The 21,642-nt window shown below is 45.9% G+C and overlaps 1 protein-coding gene across 1 annotated transcript in view; it reads left to right on the top strand.

The window, feature by feature from the left end:
* LOC124038588 (fatty acid synthase-like) overlaps nucleotides 1–21,317 on the top strand; it is a 53,206-nt gene extending 31,889 nt beyond the window's left edge. Inside the window, 23 exon segments of the mRNA XM_046354633.1 lie at nucleotides 897–1,213; nucleotides 1,679–1,763; nucleotides 1,766–2,079; nucleotides 2,277–2,441; nucleotides 2,515–2,630; nucleotides 2,844–2,998; nucleotides 3,209–3,412; nucleotides 3,518–3,668; nucleotides 4,096–4,274; nucleotides 4,378–4,497; nucleotides 5,873–5,995; nucleotides 6,097–6,320; nucleotides 6,590–6,788; nucleotides 7,135–7,286; nucleotides 7,399–7,490; nucleotides 7,727–8,121; nucleotides 8,270–8,458; nucleotides 8,529–8,756; nucleotides 9,446–9,504; nucleotides 9,607–9,759; nucleotides 16,695–16,793; nucleotides 18,908–19,159; nucleotides 19,284–21,317. Of these exon segments, the coding sequence (XP_046210589.1) occupies nucleotides 897–1,213; nucleotides 1,679–1,763; nucleotides 1,766–2,079; nucleotides 2,277–2,441; nucleotides 2,515–2,630; nucleotides 2,844–2,998; nucleotides 3,209–3,412; nucleotides 3,518–3,668; nucleotides 4,096–4,274; nucleotides 4,378–4,497; nucleotides 5,873–5,995; nucleotides 6,097–6,320; nucleotides 6,590–6,788; nucleotides 7,135–7,286; nucleotides 7,399–7,490; nucleotides 7,727–8,121; nucleotides 8,270–8,458; nucleotides 8,529–8,756; nucleotides 9,446–9,504; nucleotides 9,607–9,759; nucleotides 16,695–16,793; nucleotides 18,908–19,159; nucleotides 19,284–19,421 (4,109 nt within the window). The 3' untranslated portion in view covers nucleotides 19,422–21,317.
* Nucleotides 21,318–21,642: the final 325 nt, after the last annotated feature.

The raw sequence follows: 21,642 nt of genomic DNA, 5'->3' as shown, positions 1-21,642 counted from the left end.
TAGCCCGTAGCTATATAGCCCGTAGCTATACAGCCCGTAGCTATACAGCCCTTAGCTATACAGGTCCTGTCTATACAGCCCCTACCTATACAGGTCCTGTCTATACAGCCCTTAGCTATACAGCCCTTACCTATACAGGTCCTGTCTATACAGCCCTTACCTATACAGGTCCTGTCTATACAGCCCTTACCTATACAGGTCCTGTCTATACAGCCCCTACCTATACAGGTCCTGTCTATACAGCCCTTAGCTATACAGCCCTTACCTTTACAGGTCCTGTCTATACAGCCCCTACCTATACAGGTCCTGTCTATACAGCCCCTACCTATACAGGTCCTGTCTATACAGCCCTTACCTATACAGGTCCTGTCTATACAGGTCCTGTCTATACAGGTCCTGTCTATACAGGTTCTTAGCTATACAGGTCCTGTCTATACAGGTCCTTAGCTATACAGGTCCTGTCTATACGGCCCCTACCTATACAGGTCCTGTCTATACGGCCCCTACCTATACAGGTCCTGTCTATACGGCCCCTACCTATACAGGTCCTGTCTATACGGCCCCTACCTATACAGGTCCTGTCTATACGGCCCTTACCTATACAGGTCCTGTCTATACGGCCCTTACCTATACAGGTCCTGTCTATACGGCCCCTACCTATACAGGTCCTGTCTATACGGCCCCTACCTATACAGGTCCTGTCTATACAGGTCCTGTCTATACAGGTCCTTAGCTATACAGGTCCTGTCTATACAGGTCCTTAGCTATACAGGTTCTGTCTATACAGCCCCTACCAATACAAATAATACTAAAAATAATCACAAAGGGTTAAATACTGTCAATCTAAGTGGATTCCTTTTTAAAATACATGTTCTGTGTTTCATGCATCTCTCCAGGTCTGATCCACAAGCTGCAGCAGAAGCTGGCTCCTCAGGGCGTCAAGCTCTCCATCCCTGGTCTAGAGGGGGTGTCTGGCCCTGCTGTACCCAGCCCAGAGCCCTCTGAGCCTGGCTTGCTGCGGCTGCTGTCTCTGCTGTGCGGTCTGGAGCTGAACGGTAACTTGCGGGCAGAGCTGGAGCAGACTGTTGAGAAGGAGAGGGCTTGTCTCCTCCAGGACACCCTGCTACATGGCCTGCTGGACGGCCCAGCCCTCAGACACTGCCTGGACACAGCCCTGGAGAACTCTACCCCCGGGAAGATCAAAGTCCTGGAGGTGAGCTAGACTCGTGATACTCCAAAGCCTTTGTCTGGGGACGCGATAAAGAGATTTAACAAAAAGAAAGTGACAAAGAAAACATATTTGAATGAATCTTTAGTTCTTCTCCTAGACCATCAGGCTCTCCTCTCTAACCCGGCTCTGTCTCTCCCCGTCAGGCTCTCCTCTCTAACCCGGCTCTGTCTCTCCCCGTCAGGCTCTCCTCTCTAACCCGGCTCTGTCTCTCCCCGTCAGGCTCTCCTCTCTAACCCGGCTCTGTCTCTCCCCGTCAGGCTCTCCTCTCTAACCCGGCTCTGTCTCTCCCCGTCAGGCTCTCCTCTCTAACCCGGCTCTGTCTCTCCCCGTCAGGCTCTCCTCTCTAACCCGGCTCTGTCTCTCCCCGTCAGGCTCTCCTCTCTAACCCGGCTCTGTCTCTCCCCGTCAGGCTCTCCTCTCTAACCCGGCTCTGTCTCTCCCCGTCAGGCTCTCTCCAGCGACGGTCGTCTCTTCTCCCGCGCCGTGCCCCTCCTCAACATCCAGCCAATGCTCCGCCTTGACTATGTTGCCACGGCAATGACCCTCGACCTACTGACCCCCATCAGACCACCCTGGACTCCCTGGGAGTCACAGCGGCACAGTGGGACCCCCACCAGGGCCCCGTGCCCGGGGGAGAAGTCGGAGGGGCTGACCTGGTGGTGTGTAATCACGCCTGGGGGCCCCTGGGTGTCAGGGCAGAGGTGGTGGTAGAGAACCTGGCCTCTGGGGCCAAAGAAGGGGGGTTTGTGATGCTCCACACCCTATTGAAGGGAGAAACTCTGGCGGAGACGGTGGCCTTTCTCACCTCCAAGGACAGCAAGACCAAACGTCAGAGACTGTTCTCGCAGGTCAGTCACACTGCAATGGACAACCGAAGTTCAGAATTATTCTTAGCCCTTAGCTACTCTTCAATTATTATAGCAGGGCTCTATCAGCTTCAGGCAGTATTTAGTGAGGATCCATAAACTGACCTGTGACTGTTCTCTCAGTGATGACCTGTTGTGATGTCTAATCCTGCAGCTGTTTTTCTCCTCCTATTCTCTAGGCTGAGTGGGAGAAGTTCTTCTCTGATGCGTCTCTCAAATTGGTGGCTGTTAGGAAATCCTTCTATGGCTCTGCCCTATTCCTGTGTCGCCGTGGGTTACCCAGCAAACAGCCCATCTTCCTGCCTGTGGACAGCATGGACTACCAGTGGGTGGACACACTCAAGGTGAGGGAGTGTGTGTCTGTGTTAACTCCTTTTTAAGTGCTTATAAGCCTTTATAACCGTCTCTCCTCCCCAGGCGACGCTGGCTGAGCCCTCGGACTCTCCGGTCTGGCTGACTGCTACCCAGACCCACTCTGGGGTGGTGGGCATGGTCAACTGTCTACGCCAGGAGCCTGGTGGCAACCGCATACGGTGAGATAAAGCCTGGTTTGAAACAAGCCCTCACCCCTTCCCCTAGACCGTTGATCTGAAAGGATCGAATTGGTATTAGCAGCACCGTTGTGTGTGTGTGTGTGTGTGTGTGTGTGTGTGTGTGTGTGTGTGTGTGTGTGTGTATTGGAAAGGTCGTAGCTTGGCTGTGAATCACAGACTAAAGCTGTACCTCTCCTCTCTCTCCCCCCACAGGTGTGCATTTGTGTCCAACCTGCGTGAGTCCACTGTGGCGCCCACCCTGCAGCCTACCCATAGTTCCATGAGGTCTGTGCTGGAGGGAGACCTGTGTATGAACGTGTTCAGGGATGGACACTGGGGAATGTTCAGACACCAGCTCATCTCTCAGGGTACGACAACAACGCCTCCATCTCTCTTCTCTCTTGCTCTAGCAAGATCTCAAAAGTTGCACCCGTTGAGATATCTTCAGAGAATTCACACATTCAGTCATTACATAGGAGCTTGATGACATAATTATTCCCTAATGATAAATAGTAGAAGAGTTTATGTCAGACTAGCCCTAGGCTCAAGAATAGCAATCTTAACATCTCTCCTCTCAGATCTGAGTGAGGAGTTGACAGAGCAGGCGTACGTAAACGTGTTGACCCGCGGTGACCTCTCCTCCCTGCGTTGGATCGCCTCGCCCCTCCGTCATTTTGTGGCGAGCAGCCCCCACGTGCAGCTGTGTCGGGTCTACTACAGCTCCCTCAACTTCAGAGACATCATGCTGGCCACCGGGAAACTGCCACCGGACGCCATCCCAGGTACACACATCACTTTGGAGACAAACGCACAGGGACACTCCCGCACAGCCAGATTTACTCACACACAGACACCCACAACAACCTGACTACCCTCTCCCTCTGTAGGTGACCTGGCCCTGCAGCAGTGCATGTTGGGTATGGAGTTCTCAGGTCGTGACCCCAGCGGTAGGCGTGTGATGGGACTGTTGCCTGCTAAAGGCCTGGCCACTTGCGTCGACGCTGACACACGCTTCCTCTGGGATGTCCCAGACAGCTGGTGAGGCACTGGGATGATCCCAAAGGACACCCTATTCCCTATGCAATGCACTTGAGTGGCAGGTAGCCTAGTGGTTAGAGCGTTGGCCTAGTAAACAAAAGTTGGCAAGATCGAATCCATGAGCTGACAAGGTAAAAATCTGTTGTTCTGCCCCTGAAAAGCCAGTTAACCCACTCTTCCTAGGCAGTCATTGAAAATAAGATTTTTTTCTTAACTTAACTGACTTGCCTAGTTAAATAAAGGTTAAAAAAGGAGCATTTTAAATCCTAATAAATAAGAGTGAACCTAATCCTAGGTCAGCACTCTTATAATTTGGGAATACAGAGCCATAGAAAATCTGTGGTGTTCTGGGAACGGACTACCTATTTACTTGTGATATCTAGCCTTATGACTAAGTTATCGTTAGTAACTTAAGGTTTCTCTCTAGGACCCTGGAGCAGGCTGCATCTGTGCCAGTGGTCTATTCTACAGCCTACTACTCGCTGGTGGTGCGTGGCAGGCTCCGCCCAGGCGAGAGTGTTCTCATCCACTCAGGGTCAGGGGGCGTTGGCCAGGCTGCCATCGCCATCGCACTCAGTCAGCACTGTAGGGTTTTCACTACTGTTGGTGAGTACCGGAGACCACACACACTCAGCCTGTTAGTGTCTGGATTGTCAGTGCATTCAGCCATAGATGTGTGTCTGTAACCTGTGCTTGTGTTCTGTCTCAGGTTCAGCAGAGAAGCGTGCCTACCTACAGGAGCGTTTCCCCCAGCTCACCACGGAGTCCTTCGCCAACTCTAGAGACGCCACCTTCGAACAGCACGTCCTGCTACACACACAGGGAAAAGGTCAGACACACGTTAGATATCAGCTCCTTTCCAAACTTGCCTCACACAAAACACATCAACGATACACACCCAACATGTCACTGAACTATCAAAATGTGCAGTCATACCTTGCACACTATGTTAAGCCATCAAATCCAGCCTCCCTTCCTCACAATCACTCATGCCCCATTTAGCAGACACTTTTATCCAAAGTGACTTGGGTATGCGTGCATACATTTTACATATTGGTGGCCCTAGTGGGAATTGAACCCACGACCCTTGGCATTGCATGCTCCATGTTCTACCGACTGAGCCACAAAGGACCAATTAAATGTGGGCTTATTTATCCTGAATGTCTCTGTGTTTAGAGAACATGGTGTTGTGTATCCTGGATGTCTCTGTGTTTAGTAGTGAACATGGTATTGTGTATCCTGGATGTCTCTGTGTTTAGTAGTGAACATGGTGTTGTGTATCCTGGATGTCTCTGTGTTTAGTAGTGAACATGGTATTGTGTATCCCGGATGTCTCTGTGTTTAGTAGTGAAAATGGTATTGTGTATCCTGGATGTCTCTGTGTTTAGTAGTGAACATGGTGTTGTGTATCCTGGATGTCTCTGTGTTTAGTAGTGAACATGGTATTGTGTATCCTGGATGTCTCTGTGTTTAGTAGTGAACATGGTATTGTGTATCCTGGATGTCTCTGTGTTTAGTAGTGAACATGGTATTGTGTATCCTGGATGTCTCTGTGTTTAGTAGTGAACATGGTATTGTGTATCCTGGATGTCTCTGTGTTTAGTAGTGAACATGGTGTTGTGTATCCTGGATGTCTCTGTGTTTAGTAGTGAACATGGTATTGTGTATCCGGATGTCTCTGTGTTTAGTAGTGAACATGGTATTGTGTATCCTGGATGTCTCTGTGTTTAGTAGTGAACATGGTATTGTGTATCCTGGATGTCTCTGTGTTTAGTAGTGAACATGGTATTGTGTATCCTGGATGTCTCTGTGTTTAGTAGTGAACATGGTATTGTGTATCCTGGATGTCTCTGTGTTTAGTAGTGAACATGGTATTGTGTATCCTGGATGTCTCTGTGTTTAGTAGTGAACATGGTGTTGTGTATCCTGGATGTCTCTGTGTTTAGTAGTGAACATGGTGTTGTGTATCCTGGATGTCTCTGTGTTTAGTAGTGAACATGGTATTGTGTATCCTGGATGTCTCTGTGTTTAGTAGTGAACATGGTATTGTGTATCCTGGATGTCTCTGTGTTTAGTAGTGAACATGGTGTTGTGTATCCTGGATGTCTCTGTGTTTAGTAGTGAACATGGTATTGTGTATCCTGGATGTCTCTGTGTTTAGTAGTGAACATGGTATTGTGTATCCTGGATGTCTCTGTGTTTAGGAGTGAACATGGTGTTAAACTCCCTGGCTGAGGAGAAACTGCAGGCCAGTCTTCGCTGTCTGGCCCGACATGGACGCTTCCTGGAGATCGGCAAATACGACCTGTCCAACAACTCCCCTCTGGGTCAGTACACTGCAACTGCTCTCTACATGGCAGCTGTTTTGTCCCCGACTCACTGTGCCACTGCAGCTGATCTATCTGACATGCGTTCCTGTTTCCCTCAGGAATGGCTCTCTTCCTGAAGAACGTGGCGTTCCATGGAATCCTACTGGACGCCCTGTTTGAGGAAGGGAACCGGGAGTGGGAGGAGGTGTCCCAGCTGCTGAAGGAGGGCATTGTGGGAGGTGTAGTCAAGCCCCTGAGGACTACAGTGTTTGAGAGAGACCAGGTGGAGGAGGCCTTCAGATACATGGCCCAGGGAAAACACATCGGCAAAGTACAGCTGCAGGTCAGTGACTGAACTCGTTCCTTAGCTGCCTTTTCTTCCTCACAAAAAAGCTTTTTCCATTTCCTCACTTTGCTTTTTAAACCTTTCTATCGCTTGTTTTTAAAAATCTTTTTCCTCTCCACACTACTTTGCTTACAACACTACTTTACAGACATATTACACGTTTATGATGCTGTTGTAACACAGTTATTTCTACTAATCACACTTATCACTGTTTTTAATTCTAGTCTGATATATATATTTGTGTTGTATCTGATTTCTTTCTCTAGGTGCGTTCTGAGGAGATGGGTAATGGTACCCAGGCGGTGGGCTCACCCCTCCCCGCCATCTGCCGTACCTTCTGCCCCGCCTCCCACTCTTACATCATCACTGGGGGACTGGGTGGCTTCGGGCTGGAGCTCGCCCATTGGCTGACGGAGAGGGGCGCCCGCAAACTGGTGCTCACCTCCAGATCGGGCATCCGCAACGGTGAGAGAGACAATAACGTTTACGGCTAACTAGGTTGTGTGTTGTTCTGTAAAGCCAAGCCATTGTGCTAGGCAAGCCCGTTAAGAACAAATTCTTATTTTACAATGACTGCCTACCAGAGAACAGTGGGGTAACTGCCTTGTTCAGGGGCAGAACAACAGATTTTTACCTTGTCAGCTCAGGGATTCGATCCAGTAACCTTTTGGTTACTGGCCCAACGCTCTAACTACTAGGCTACCTAGTCGGCACCCTCCACTTGTCTAGGTGGAGGGTGCCGTTAGCTACACGCTGCTGATTTGTTAGTGACAGTTCAGTCACCCCTGTCATTGTCGGTTCATGTTGCTAGGTTACCAGGCCAAGCGTGTGCGTGAGTGGCAGGGGATGGGCGTGCAGGTGCTGGTGTCCACCAGTGACGTCAGCACCCAGGAGGGGGCAGAGCAACTCATTAACGAGGCCTGCAGGTTGGGGCCTGTGGGAGGAGTCTTTCACCTCGCCATGGTAACGACCCCCTCCTACCTGTACACTGTTCTCACCGGTCTTAACCTGTCTCCTTCACCTGTCCCTGTTTCACCTGTCTCATCTCTCTCTCTAACCTGTCTGTGTGTACCAGGTGTTGAAGGATGGTATGTTAGAGAATCTGACTCCTCAGCTGTTCCTGGATGTCAACAAACCCAAATACAACGGCACCCTCCACCTAGACAAGTGAGATGACATTCTCCAGCCTAATATAGTGCTATCCTCAACCTTGGCTCTGCCTCGCTTCCCTCAGAAGAGAGTCAAATTAGTTTGGTTTGAATTTAAGGTGAAATCCAAAACAATGGTTGAAAAACAAAAATAATATATATTTTAGAGCAAGAAATATTTGAGACTCAAGAACCCACGTTATCAAATTGTGGAGACAAAAATGAATATCTCATATTCTTATTTTTTCTCCTCAGTGTGACCAGAAAGATGTGTCCAGACCTCAGTTACTTCGTAGCCTTCTCCTCTGTGAGCTGCGGCCGCGGCAACGCCGGCCAGAGTAACTACGGTTATGCTAACTCCGCCATGGAGCGCGTGTGTGAGCAGCGGCTCCACGACGGCCTGCCTGGATTGGCTGTCCAGTGGGGCGCTATTGGTGACGTGGGCGTTGTGCTGGAGACCATGGGCGGTAATGACGTGGTAGTGGGTGGAACTCTCCCGCAGCGCATCACTTCCTGTTTGGAGGTGCTGGACCGCTTCCTGTGCGAGCGTCGTCCGGTGATGTCGAGCTTCGTGCTGGCAGAGAGGAGCGTGGTGAAGAGCGAAGGAACCGGACAGAGAGACCTGGTGGAGGCTGTTGCTCATATACTGGGTAAGAGAGGTTCCATTCTGGTTCCATTCTGGTATTCCAGAAGTCATGCTGGCGCCCCATTGGTGGCCTGTATTTTGCATCCCTAATTTGGTATGTATTCGTGATGTGTGTTTGATGTGTAACTTCTCACCCTCCCTCCCTCTCTCAGGTGTACGTGATGTCAGCAGCCTGAACGCTGACGCCTCATTGGCTGATCTGGGTCTGGACTCTCTTATGGGCGTGGAAGTGCGTCAGACACTGGAGCGTGACTACGACATTGTCATGGCAATGAGGGAGATCCGACAGCTCACCATCAACAAGCTCAGAGAGCTGTCTAGCCAACCGGCAGGAACAGCAGGTGTGTGTGTGTGTTGTGTGTTTGTGTGTGTTTCTTGAGCTCATGTCTCTCGCTCTCTTTCTCACTCTAGAGTCCCGTCAGTCTCCAGTGAAGAAGGGAGGAGTGCGTTCTCTGTTGGAGTCAGACCTTAGTTTGATGCTGGTCAACCCAGACAGCCCCACGGTCTCACGTCTCAACGAGGTGCAGAGTGTTGAGCGCCCACTGTTCCTGGTCCACCCTATAGAGGGCTCCATCGCTGCCTTCCGAACGCTCACCGCCAAGCTCAGTGTTCCCTGCTACGGCCTGCAGTGCACTAAAGGTACACATGAAGACATATACAGACGCGCGCACAAGTGCCTTGCAAAAGTATTCATTCCCTTGGTGTGTTTCCTGTTGTCTTGCATTACAACCTGTAACTTAAATGGATTTTTATTTGGATTTCATGTAATGGACATACACAAAATAGTCCAAATTGGTGAAGTGAAATGAAAAAATAACTTGTTTCAAAAAATTAAAAAGGGTGCGTGTGCGTATTTATTCACCCCTTTGCTGTGAAGCTCCTAAATAAGATCTGGTGCAGCCAATTACCTTCAGAAGTCACATAATTAGTTGGATTGCACACAGGTGGACTTTATTTAAGTGTCATATGATCTCAGTATATACAGTGGGGTAAAAAAGTATTTAGTCAGCCACCAATTGTGCAAGTTCTCCCACTTAAAAATATGAGAGGCCTGTAATTTTCATCATAGGTTCACTTCAACTATGACAGACAAAATGAGAAAAAAAAATCCAGAAAATCACATTGTAGGATTTTTAATGAATTTATTTGCAAATTATGGTGGAAAATAAGTAAAAAATCTTAACTCTATTTCTTGAACTGTTTTGTTGGTTAAGGGCTTGTAATGAAGCATTTCACGGTAATGTCTAGACCTGTTGTTTTCGACGCATGGGACAAATGAACTTTGATTTAACCTCGATCTAAATGACTCAACCCATCCATCTCTCTAGCTGCTCCGTTGGACAGTATCCAGTCTCTGGCTGCATACTATGTGGAGTGTATATGTCAGGTACGTAATATACTAACCACAACTGTGTTTGTAATGTACATTTAGGTCAATGATAGATAATTAGTGATTTATAAATAACTGTCTCTGTTTTTTTGTGTAAAGGTGCAATCAGAGGGTCCGTACCGGATCGCCGGATACTCCTTTGGAGCCTGCGTGGCGTTTGAGATGTGTTCTCAGCTGCAGGCACAGGGTAGGACCGTAGACTACCTCTTCCTCTTCGACGGATCACACTCCTACGTCGCCGCTTACACACAGGTGAGCACTTAAGGACACATGGATACACAGACGGACACAGATAGACACGTGGATACACAGACGGACACAGATAGACACGTGGATACACAGACGGACACAGATAGACACGTGGATACACAGACGGACACAGATAGACACGTGGATACACAGACGGACACAGATAGACACGTGGATACACAGACGGACACAGATAGACACGTGGATACACAGACGGACACAGATGGACACGTGGATACACAGACGGACACAGATGGACACGTGGATACACAGACGGACACAGATAGACACGTGGATACACAGACGGACACAGATAGACACGTGGATACACAGACGGACATGGATACACGCACATGCAGACGCACACATCGGTGACACATGTGTCTACATACTGACCCACAGATGACATGTTAACAGGATGTACATGTAAACAGAGGCCCTCAGGCACATGCATACTCAGTTACCTCAAAGTGAACTCTACTGCAACACTCCTAACCTCATGATTAACCACAGTGTAGAATTAGAATACCAACACGAACCACAGTGTAGTGTAGAGTTAGAATACCAACACAAACCACAGTGTAGTGTACAGTTAGAATACCAACACGAACCACAGTGTAGTGTAGAGTTAGAATACCAACACGAACCACAGTGTAGTGCAGAGTTAGAATACCAACACGAACCGTAGTGTAGAGTTAGAATACCAACACGAACCACAGTGTAGTGTAGAATTAGAATACCAACACGAACCACAGTGTAGTGCAGAGTTAGAATACCAACACGAACCACAGTGTAGTTAGAATACCAACGCGAACCACAGTGCAGAGATAGAACACCAACACGAACCACAGTGCAGACTTAGAATACCAACACGAACCACAGTGCAGAGTTAGAATACCAACACGAACCACAGTGTAGTGCAGAGTTAGAATACCAACACGAACCACAGTGTAGTGTAGAGTTAGAATACCAACACGAACCACAGTGTAGTGTAGAGTTAGAATACCAACACGAACCACAGTGCAGTGTAGAGTTAGAATACCAACACGAACCACAGTGCAGTGTAGAGTTAGAATACCAACACGAACCACAGTGCAGAGTTAGAATACCAACGTGAACCACAGTGCAGAGTTAGAATACCAACACGAACCACAGTGCAGAGTTAGAATACCAACACGAACCACAGTGCAGAGTTAGAATACCAACACGAACCACAGTGCAGAGTTAGAATACCAACACGAACCACAGTGCAGAGTTAGAATACCAACACGAACCACAGTGCAGAGTTAGAATACCAACACGAACCACAGTGCAGAGTTAGAATACCAACACGAACCACAGTGCAGAGTTAGAATACCAACACGAACCACAGTGCAGAGTTAGAATACCAACACGAACCACAGTGCAGAGTTAGAATACCAACACGAACCACAGTGCAGAGTTAGAATACCAACACGAACCACAGTGCAGAGTTAGAATACCAACACGAACCACAGTGCAGAGTTAGAATACCAACACGAACCACAGTGCAGAGTTAGAATACCAACACGAACCACAGTGCAGTGTAGAGTTAGAATACCAACACGAACCACAGTGTAGAGTTAGAATACCAACACGAACCACAGTGCAGAGTTAGAATACCAACACGAACCACAGTGCAGAGTTAGAATACCAACACGAACCACAGTGCAGAGTTAGAATACCAACACGAACCACAGTGTAGTGTAGAGTTAGAATACCAACACGAACCACAGTGTAGTGTAGAGTTAGAATACCAACACGAACCACAGTGTAGTGTAGAGTTAGAATACCAACACGAACCACAGTGTAGTGTAGAGTTAGAATACCAACACGAACCACAGTGCAGAGTTAGAATACCAACACGAACCACAGTGCAGAGTTAGAATACCAACACGAACCACAGTGCAGAGTTAGAATACCAACACGAACCACAGTGCAGAGTTAGAATACCAACACGAACCACAGTGCAGAGTTAGAATACCAACACGAACCACAGTGCAGAGTTAGAATACCAACACGAACCACAGTGCAGAGTTAGAATACCAACACGAACCACAGTGCAGAGTTAGAATACCAACGTGAACCACAGTGCAGTGTAGAGTTAGAATACCAACACGAACCACAGTGCAGTGTAGAGTTAGAATACCAACACGAACCACAGTGTAGTGCAGAGTTAGAATACCAACACGAACCACAGTGCAGAGATAGAATACCAACACGAACCACAGTGCAGAGATAGAATACCAACACGAACCACAGTGCAGAGTTAGAATACCAACACGAACCACAGTGTAGTGCAGAGTTAGAATACCAACACGAACCACAGTGTAGTGTAGAGTTAGAATACCAACACGAACCACAGTGCAGTGTAGAGTTAGAATACCAACACGAACCACAGTGCAGTGCAGAGTTAGAATACCAACACAAACCACAGTGTAGTGCAGAGTTAGAATACCAACACTAACCACAGTGCAGAGATAGAATACCAACACGAACCACAGTGTAGTGTAGAGTTAGAATACCAACACGAACCACAGTGTAGTGCAGAGTTAGAATACCAACATGAACCACAGTGTAGTGCAGAGTTAGAATACCAACACGAACCACAGTGTAGTGCAGAGTTAGAATACCAACACGAACCGTAGTGTAGAGTTAGAATACCAACACGAACCACAGTGTAGTGCAGAGTTAGAATACCAACACGAACCACAGTGTAGAGTTAGAATAACAACACGAACCACAGTGCAGAGATAGAATACCAACACGAACCACAGTGCAGAGTTAGAATACCAACACGAACCACAGTGTAGAGTTAGAATAACAACACGAACCACAGTGTAGAGTTAGAATAACAACACGAACCACAGTGCAGAGATAGAATACCAACACGAACCACAGTGTAGAGTTAGAATAACAACACGAACCACAGTGTAGTGTAGAGTTAGAATACCAACACGAACCACAGTGTAGAGTTAGAATAACAACACGAACCACAGTGTAGAGATAGAATAACAACACGAACCACAGTGTAGAGTTAGAATAACAACACGAACCACAGTGTAGAGTTAGAATAACAACACGAACCACAGTGTAGTGTAGAGTTAGAATACCAACGCGAACCACAGTGTAGAGTAGAGTTAGAATAACAACACGAACCACAGTGTAGTGTAGAGTTAGAATAACAACACGAACCACAGTGTAGTGTAGAGTTAGAATACGAACCACAGTGTAGTGTAGAGTTAGAATAACAACACGAACCACAGTGTAGTGTAGAGTTAGAATAACAACACGAACCACAGTGTAGAGTTAGAATAACAACACGAACCACAGTGTAGTGTAGAGTTAGAATAACAACACGAACCACAGTGTAGTGTAGAGATAGAATACCAACGTGAATCACAGTGCAGAGTTAGAATACCAACACGAACCACAGTGTAGTGCAGAGTTAGAATACCAACACGAACCACAGTGTAGTGTAGAGTTAGAATACCAACACGAACCACAGTGTAGTGCAGAGTTAGAATACCAACACGAACCACAGTGTAGAGATAGAATACCAACACGAACCACAGTGTAGTGTAGAGTTAGAATACCAACACGAACCACAGTGTAGTGCAGAGTTAGAATACCAACACGAACCACAGTGCAGAGTTAGAATACCAACGTGAACCACAGTGCAGTGTAGAGTTAGAATACCAACGTGAACCACAGTGCAGTGTAGAGTTAGAATACCAACGCGAACCACAGTGCAGTGTAGAGTTAGAATACCAACACGAACCACAGTGCAGAGTTAGAATACCAACACGAACCACAGTGCAGAGTTAGAATACCAACGTGAACCACAGTGCAGAGTTAGAATACCAACACGAACCACAGTGCAGAGTTAGAATACCAACACGAACCACAGTGCAGAGATAGAATACCAACACGAACCACAGTGCAGAGTTAGAATACCAACACGAACCACAGTGTAGTGTAGAGATAGAATACCAACACGAACCACAGTGCAGAGTTAGAATACCAACACGAACCACAGTGTAGTGTAGAGATAGAATACCAACACGAACCACAGTGTAGTGCAGAGTTAGAATACCAACACGAACCACAGTGTAGAGATAGAATACCAACGTGAACCACAGTGCAGAGTTAGAATACCAACGTGAACCACAGTGCAGAGTTAGAATACCAACACGAACCACAGTGCAGAGTTAGAATACCAACACGAACCACAGTGTAGTGCAGAGTTAGAATACCAACACGAACCACAGTGCAGAGTTAGAATACCAACACGAACCACAGTGTAGAGTTAGAATAACAACACGAACCACAGTGCAGAGATAGAATACCAACACGAACCACAGTGTAGAGTTAGAATAACAACACGAACCACAGTGTAGTGTAGAGTTAGAATACCAACGCGAACCACAGTGTAGAGTAGAGTTAGAATAACAACACGAACCACAGTGTAGAGTTAGAATAACAACACGAACCACAGTGTAGTGTAGAGTTAGAATAACAACACGAACCACAGTGTAGTGTAGAGTTAGAATAACAACACGAACCACAGTGTAGTGTAGAGTTAGAATAACAACACGAACCACAGTGTAGAATACCAACACGAACCACAGTGTAGAGTTAGAATAACAACACGAACCACAGTGTAGAGTTAGAGTTAGAATAACAACACGAACCACAGTGTAGTGTAGAGTTAGAATAACAACACGAACCACAGTGTAGTGTAGAGTTAGAATAACAACACGAACCACAGTGTAGTGTAGAACCACAGTTAGAATAACAACACGAACCACAGTGTAGAGATAGAATACCAACACGAACCACAGTGTAGAGTTAGAATAACAACACGAACCACAGTGTAGTGTAGAGTTAGAATACCAACACGAACCACAGTGTAGAGTTAGAATAACAACACGAACCACAGTGTAGTGTAGAGTTAGAATAACAACACGAACCACAGTGTAGTGTAGAGTTAGAATAACAACACGAACCACAGTGTAGTGTAGAGTTAGAATAACAACACGAACCACAGTGTAGTGTAGAGTTAGAATAACAACACGAACCACAGTGTAGAGATAGAATACCAACACGAACCACAGTGTAGAGTTAGAATAACAACACGAACCACAGTGTAGTGTAGAGTTAGAATACCAACACGAACCACAGTGTAGAGTTAGAATAACAACACGAACCACAGTGTAGTGTAGAGTTAGAATACCAACACGAACCACAGTGTAGAGTTAGAATAACAACACGAACCACAGTGTAGTGTAGAGTTAGAATACCAACGCGAACCACAGTGTAGAGTAGAGTTAGAATAACAACACGAACCACAGTGTAGTGTAGAGTTAGAATAACAACACGAACCACAGTGTAGTGTAGAGATAGAATACCAACGTGAACCACAGTGCAGAGTTAGAATACCAACGTGAACCACAGTGCAGAGTTAGAATACCAACACGAACCACAGTGTAGTGTAGAGTTAGAATACCAACACGAACCACAGTGTAGTGCAGAGTTAGAATACCAACACGAACCACAGTGCAGAGATAGAATACCAACGTGAACCACAGTGCAGAGTTAGAATACCAACACGAACCACAGTGCAGAGTTAGAATACCAACACGAACCACAGTGCAGAGTTAGAATACCAACGTGAACCACAGTGCAGTGTAGAGTTAGAATACCAACACGAACCACAGTGCAGAGTTAGAATACCAACACGAACCACAGTGCAGAGTTAGAATACCAACACGAACCACAGTGCAGAGTTAGAATACCAACACGAACCACAGTGCAGAGTTAGAATACCAACACGAACCACAGTGCAGTGCAGAGTTAGAATACCAACGTGAACCACAGTGCAGTGTAGAGTTAGAATACCAACACGAACCACAGTGCAGAGTTAGAATACCAACACGAACCACAGTGCAGAGTTAGAATACCAACGTGAACCACAGTGCAGAGTTAGAATACCAACACGAACCACAGTGCAGAGTTAGAATACCAACACGAACCACAGTGTAGTGTAGAGTTAGAATACCAACACGAACCACAGTGTAGTGTAGAGATAGAATACCAACACGAACCACAGTGCAGAGTTAGAATACCAACACGAACCACAGTGTAGTGTAGAGATAGAATACCAACACGAACCACAGTGCAGAGTTAGAATACCAACACGAACCACAGTGTAGTGTAGAGATAGAATACCAACACGAACCACAGTGTAGTGCAGAGTTAGAATACCAACACGAACCACAGTGTAGAGATAGAATAGAATGAACCACAGTGCAGAGTTAGAACCACAGTGCAGAGTTAGAATACCAACACGAACCACAGTGCAGAGTTAGAATACCAACACGAACACAGTGCAGTGAACCACAGTGTAGTGTAGAGATAGAATACCAACACGAACCACAGTGCAGAGTTAGAATACCAACACGAACCACAGTGTAGTGTAGAGATAGAATACCAACACGAACCACAGTGTAGTGCAGAGTTAGAATACCAACACGAACCACAGTGTAGAGATAGAATACCAACGTGAACCACAGTGCAGAGTTAGAATACCAACACGAACCACAGTGCAGAGTTAGAATACCAACACGAACCACAGTGCAGAGTTAGAATACCAACACGAACCACAGTGCAGAGTTAGAATACCAACACGAACCACAGTGCAGAGTTAGAATACCAACACGAACCACAGTGTAGAGTTAGAATACCAACACGAACCACAGTGTAGTGTAGAGTTAGAATAACAACACGAACCACAGTGTAGTGCAGAGTTAGAATACCAACACGAACCACAGTGTAGTGTAGAGTTAGAATAACAACACGAACCACAGTGTAGAGTTATGTGGAGTTTGAATACCAACATTAGGTTATTTTCCTTTCAGAGCTACAAATCCAAGCTGACCCCTGGTAACGAGTCAGAGGCAGAGACTGAAGCTATGTGTGCCTTCATCCAGCAGTTCACTGGCATCGAGTACAGCAAGGTACCCATCTCTCTCTCTGTGTACCTCTCTCTGTGTACCTCTCTCTGTGTACCTCTCTCTGTGTACCGCTCTCTGTGTACCGCTCTCTGTGTACCGCTCTCTGTGTACCGCTCTCTGTGTACCTCTCTCTGTGTACCGCTCTCTGTGTACCTCTCTCTGTGTACCGCTCTCTCGCTCTGTACCCCCCCCCTCTCTCTCTCTGTGTACCTCTCTCTGTGTACCGCTCTCTGTGTACCTCTCTCTGTGTACCTGTGCTCTCTGTGTACCGCTCTGTACCCCCCCTCTCTCGCTCTGTACCCCCCCCCTCTCTCTACCGCTCTGTACTCTCTCTGTGTACCGCTCTCCCTCTCTCCTTGTACCCCCCCCCCCCCTCTCTCCTTGTACCCCCCCCCTCCTTGTACCCCCCTCTCTCCTTGTACACCCCCTACTCTCAATTCAATTTAAGGGCTTTATTGGCATGTGAAACATATGTTTACTTTGCCAAAGCAAGTTAAATGGATAATAAACAAAAGGGAAATAAATAATATAAAATTAACAGTAACTTTACATTCAAATGTTCCAAAAGCATAAAGACATTTCAAATGTCTATGTGCAAATAGTTAAAAGGGAAAATACATCAACACACTGTGGTATTTCACCCAATAGATTCATCAAAATTGGATTTGTTTTCAAATTCGTAGTGGGTCTGTGTAATCTGAGGGAAATATGTGTCTTTAATATTGTCATACATTCTAGTTTGTTCTGTTTCTTTGTTAATTCTTTATAATGTATCAGGGTAGCCTAGTGGTTAGAGTGTTGGACTAGTAACCGAAAGGTTACCGAGCTGACAAGGTACCAATCTGTCCTTCTGCCCATGAACAGGCAGTTAACCCACTGTACCTAGGCCGTCATTGAAAATAAGAATTAGTGTTTAACTGACTTGCCTAGTTAAATAAAGATAAAAAATATATATTTTTGTTTTCTCATGTTTTTGTTGGGTCTAATTGTGTTGCTGTGCTGGAGCTGTGGGGTGTGTTTGTGAACAGAGCCCCAGGACCAGCTTGCTTAGGGTACTCTTCTCTAGGTTCATCTCTCTGTAGTGGATCGCTTTGTTATGGAAGGTTTGAGATTCACTTCCTTTTAGGTGGTTGTAGAATTTAACGTCTCTTCTGGATTTTGATTAGCTGGTTATCGGCCTGAATTGTTTAGTGTTTTACATTGTTTTTGCAAACTTCTGCATTCAGAGTCTCAATTTGGTGTTTGTCACATGTTATCATTTTTTATTCTTGGTTGGTGACCAGACCCCAGACCTCACAACCATAAAGGGCAATGGGTTCTATAACTGATTCAAGTCTTTTTAGCCAGGTCCTAATTGGTATGTCAAATTTTATGTTATTTTGATGGCATAGAAGGACCTTCTTGCTTTGTCTCTCAGATCGTACACAGCTTTGTGGAAGTTACCTGTGGTGTTGATGTTTAGGCCGAGGTATGTATAGTTTGTGTGCTCTAGGGTAACGGTGTCTGGATGCAATTTGTATTTGTGGTCCTGGCAACTGGACCTTTTTTGGAACACCATTATTTTGGTTTTACTGAGATTTGCTGTCAGGGCCCAGGTCTGACAGAATCTGTGCAGAAGATGTAGGTGCTGCTGTAGGCCGTCCTTGGTTGGTGACAGAAGCACCAGGTCATCAGTAGTAATTTGACTTCAGATTCGAGTGGGGTGAGGCTGGGTGCTGCAGACTGTTCTAGTGCCGTTGCCAATTCGTTGATATATATGTTTAAGAGGACGGGGCTTAAGCTGCATCCCTGTCTCACCCCACGGCCCTGTGGAAAGAAATGTGTTTTGACACTGTTGTTTACATGGAGGAAAAACATACAACATTATCAGATCCAACACCACTTTCCATCAATTTATATACCAGACCCTCATTGAGCCAAATTGAGTCGACAAAGCCTTTGTTTCGGGTTGTTTGTTTGTCACAGGGTGTGCAGGGTAAATACTTGGTCTGTCGTCTGGTAATTTTGTAAAAATCCAATTTGATATTTGCTCAGTACATTGTTTTCACTGAGTAAATGTATGTCTGCTATTAATGATAACTCTCTCCCCTTCTACCACCCTCCCCCTCTCTGTCTAGTTGTTGGAGACCCTCCTCCCTCTGTCTGATCTGAAAGCCCGTGTCAACATGGCGGTGGACCTCATCACCTCCAGCCATAAGAATGTCAGTGAAGACTCCCTGCGATTCGCCGCCGCCACATTCTACTACAAACTCAAGGCTGCCGACGGTTACGTCCCGACAACCAAATACCATGGCAACGTCACCCTGCTTCGCGCCAAGGCCAGCAGCGACTACGGAGACAACTTGGGGGCTGACTACAAACTGAACGAGGTGATTTTTGCGCGCACACACACACACACACACACACACACACACACACACACACACACACACACACACACACACACACACACACACACACACAACTATAATAACTGGTTTTGTTTCTCCCCAGGTGTGTGATGGTAAGGTGTCGGTTCACGTCATCGAGGGAGACCACCGCAGCTTCCTGGAAGGAGAGGGGGTTGAGTCTATCAGCAGCATCATCCACAGCTCATTGGCCGAGCCACGCATTAGTGCCCGAGAGGGTTAGACCAGTCCCGCCCATTCCCAGCCTCTCCCCCAATAGCATCAACTTCTCCTATCATCAAATCTAAACCCCATTGATTAATATATATAATGGACGCAATCCCCCACCAATTAAAGCTCGTCTCGCTGCACAGGGTATGTTCCCATGGGAACAAATCGTGCTGTATGTTACGCTACCAATAAGCTCCTCTCTTTTATCATGTCATTATCTTTATCATGTTTGGAACGGTAGAATAAATGTCCATACTGATAATCCTGCTACAACTGGAAACACGCTGGCTCAACCCAATAGCTAGCCTAGCATGTGAGCCTGGCTGTGTTGCCAACTGACCAATGACTAGATAACCTACCTAGCTGCTGTGTTATGATACTGCTAAACGGTGTGTCGTTACCTTGATGATAAAGCTGTGTGGGTGGACCCTTTTTATCTACTCATGGTGTGTTTGTGCGTGTATTTGCATGTTTTATCTTATGCCAAACCCTAGCAGTGTCCTAATGATGCAGACATAGGTCTGTTCCACCTGGACGTAGCCTCCTGTCTCTTTCACATGTCTAACACCTGTTCAAGCACTGTACCTGTTACCAAGTGTGACGTTGACATTGTTACATGGTTGTCTTGTGTTTGGGTAGGTTTTACTCTGTTTGTTTTGCATCAGGGTTTGTTTACCAGATTTGGTCAGAAGTTAAGTTATGATCCCTATTTTAGTAGATTTTGATGTGTTTTGTTGCCTTGCAGAGATGGTGACTGTAGTATTGTTACACTGGTCTACTTAAGGTAGGTTCACACAGTGACACACATAAGACTCCTCGTCTTGAGAACTAAAGGTGTTACGGTCACTACAAGGAAATGGATCAAGTGTTTGACTGATGCCATATTTGATCAAGTTAATGACTTTATTACCTATTCAGCTGTTTCCTAGACTCCATGTCTTCCCAGTTAAGAACTGAACCTTTTGAAAACAACAGTATTCTTCTGGGTTGAGATCTGTGTTTTCTTTCCTGTGTGAGGACACCTTTTTAAGAGGACTGATTAGATATCTACAGTTCACGTTTCTATGATGCCGGGTTCTTTGGCAGAAAAAAAGTCATTTCGATTGCTGCTGTTTAAAAATGTATGATGTTCTATGTGACTACAATGGATTACTGAATTAACATTGTTGTCTTTTCCTTAAATGGGAAGACATTTTCCAACATTCCTGAAATATTGTTACATAAGACTCATTTTAAATATTTGAATATTACTGCTGTCAACCTGCAATGCTTCAAAACTCTTTGGTACTTATTTGAAAAGAAATTGAGCAATAGTCCAGTATTTGGGTAGTGCCATACAAGTGATGTCCTGCTAAACCTATGGTCGTGTTCACTAGGTCACAACGTAGCAAAATGCTTTGCAACTGAAGATGAGCGGTCATTTTTGGTGCCCACTGAACATGACCAGATTTGACTGTCTCACTGAAAGAGTAGTAGTTTGTCCGAGCTTCCATTTTGTTTGTAATGTGGAGTCATTGATCTGAAGAACGGGCCTTGTTGAGGAGTAGGTAGAATTGACCCCTAACCACTAGTCCAGAAACAGGTATTTTACTGTCCTCCCGTTAGGACTGTTGGGAGGGTAATCTGATCCTATTGTACATCTGTGGTTACGAGGCAACTTTAGACCTCGATCTTGTTTTTGACTCCCATGATCTTTGCTGTCCCCTAAAGGTCCTCTAAGATCTTGGGTCCAATCCCAGAATGCAACAGACTGACCTGACTTCTGAGACTTCTAATCAGGTCTATGAAGAGTCAGGTGACTGTAATTTGAACCCTGTGATTGGCTGCAGTAAAAAGGAGGAGGAAATTGACGGTGTGCTCCTCTAGTTGTATTTATTGTATTAGTCCAAATAAAGAACTCTCACTAACATCCTGCCTCACTGTCTGTTCTATGTAAAATTAACAAGGACATTCTAGTTCTCAGCAGGTAGTGTATTCAACAGATTTGAGAGGTTGGCATGGAATATAATGAGAGAACTTGTTATGCACCAAATACTTATTATGGGTTACTTTATTGCCCTGGGCAAGTTCAGGCTGATCTGTTGTTGCCCCATTAGGCAGGTGACATTTTTCACTGAAAACAACCAACCACTGCCTGTAGCCTGATCTTTCTTGTTCTTCCCAATTGTCAGTCTTTCACTTAAACAAGTTATGATGTTTGTGTGTAAACAGCTTTTTTCACAAGTGTCTATAAT

This window comes from Oncorhynchus gorbuscha, linkage group LG06 (genome assembly GCF_021184085.1).
Source record: "Oncorhynchus gorbuscha isolate QuinsamMale2020 ecotype Even-year linkage group LG06, OgorEven_v1.0, whole genome shotgun sequence".
Taxonomy (NCBI): domain Eukaryota; kingdom Metazoa; phylum Chordata; class Actinopteri; order Salmoniformes; family Salmonidae; genus Oncorhynchus; species Oncorhynchus gorbuscha.
The sequence above is the reverse complement of the archived record's forward strand: the minus strand, read 5'-3'. Positions and strand labels throughout refer to the sequence as shown.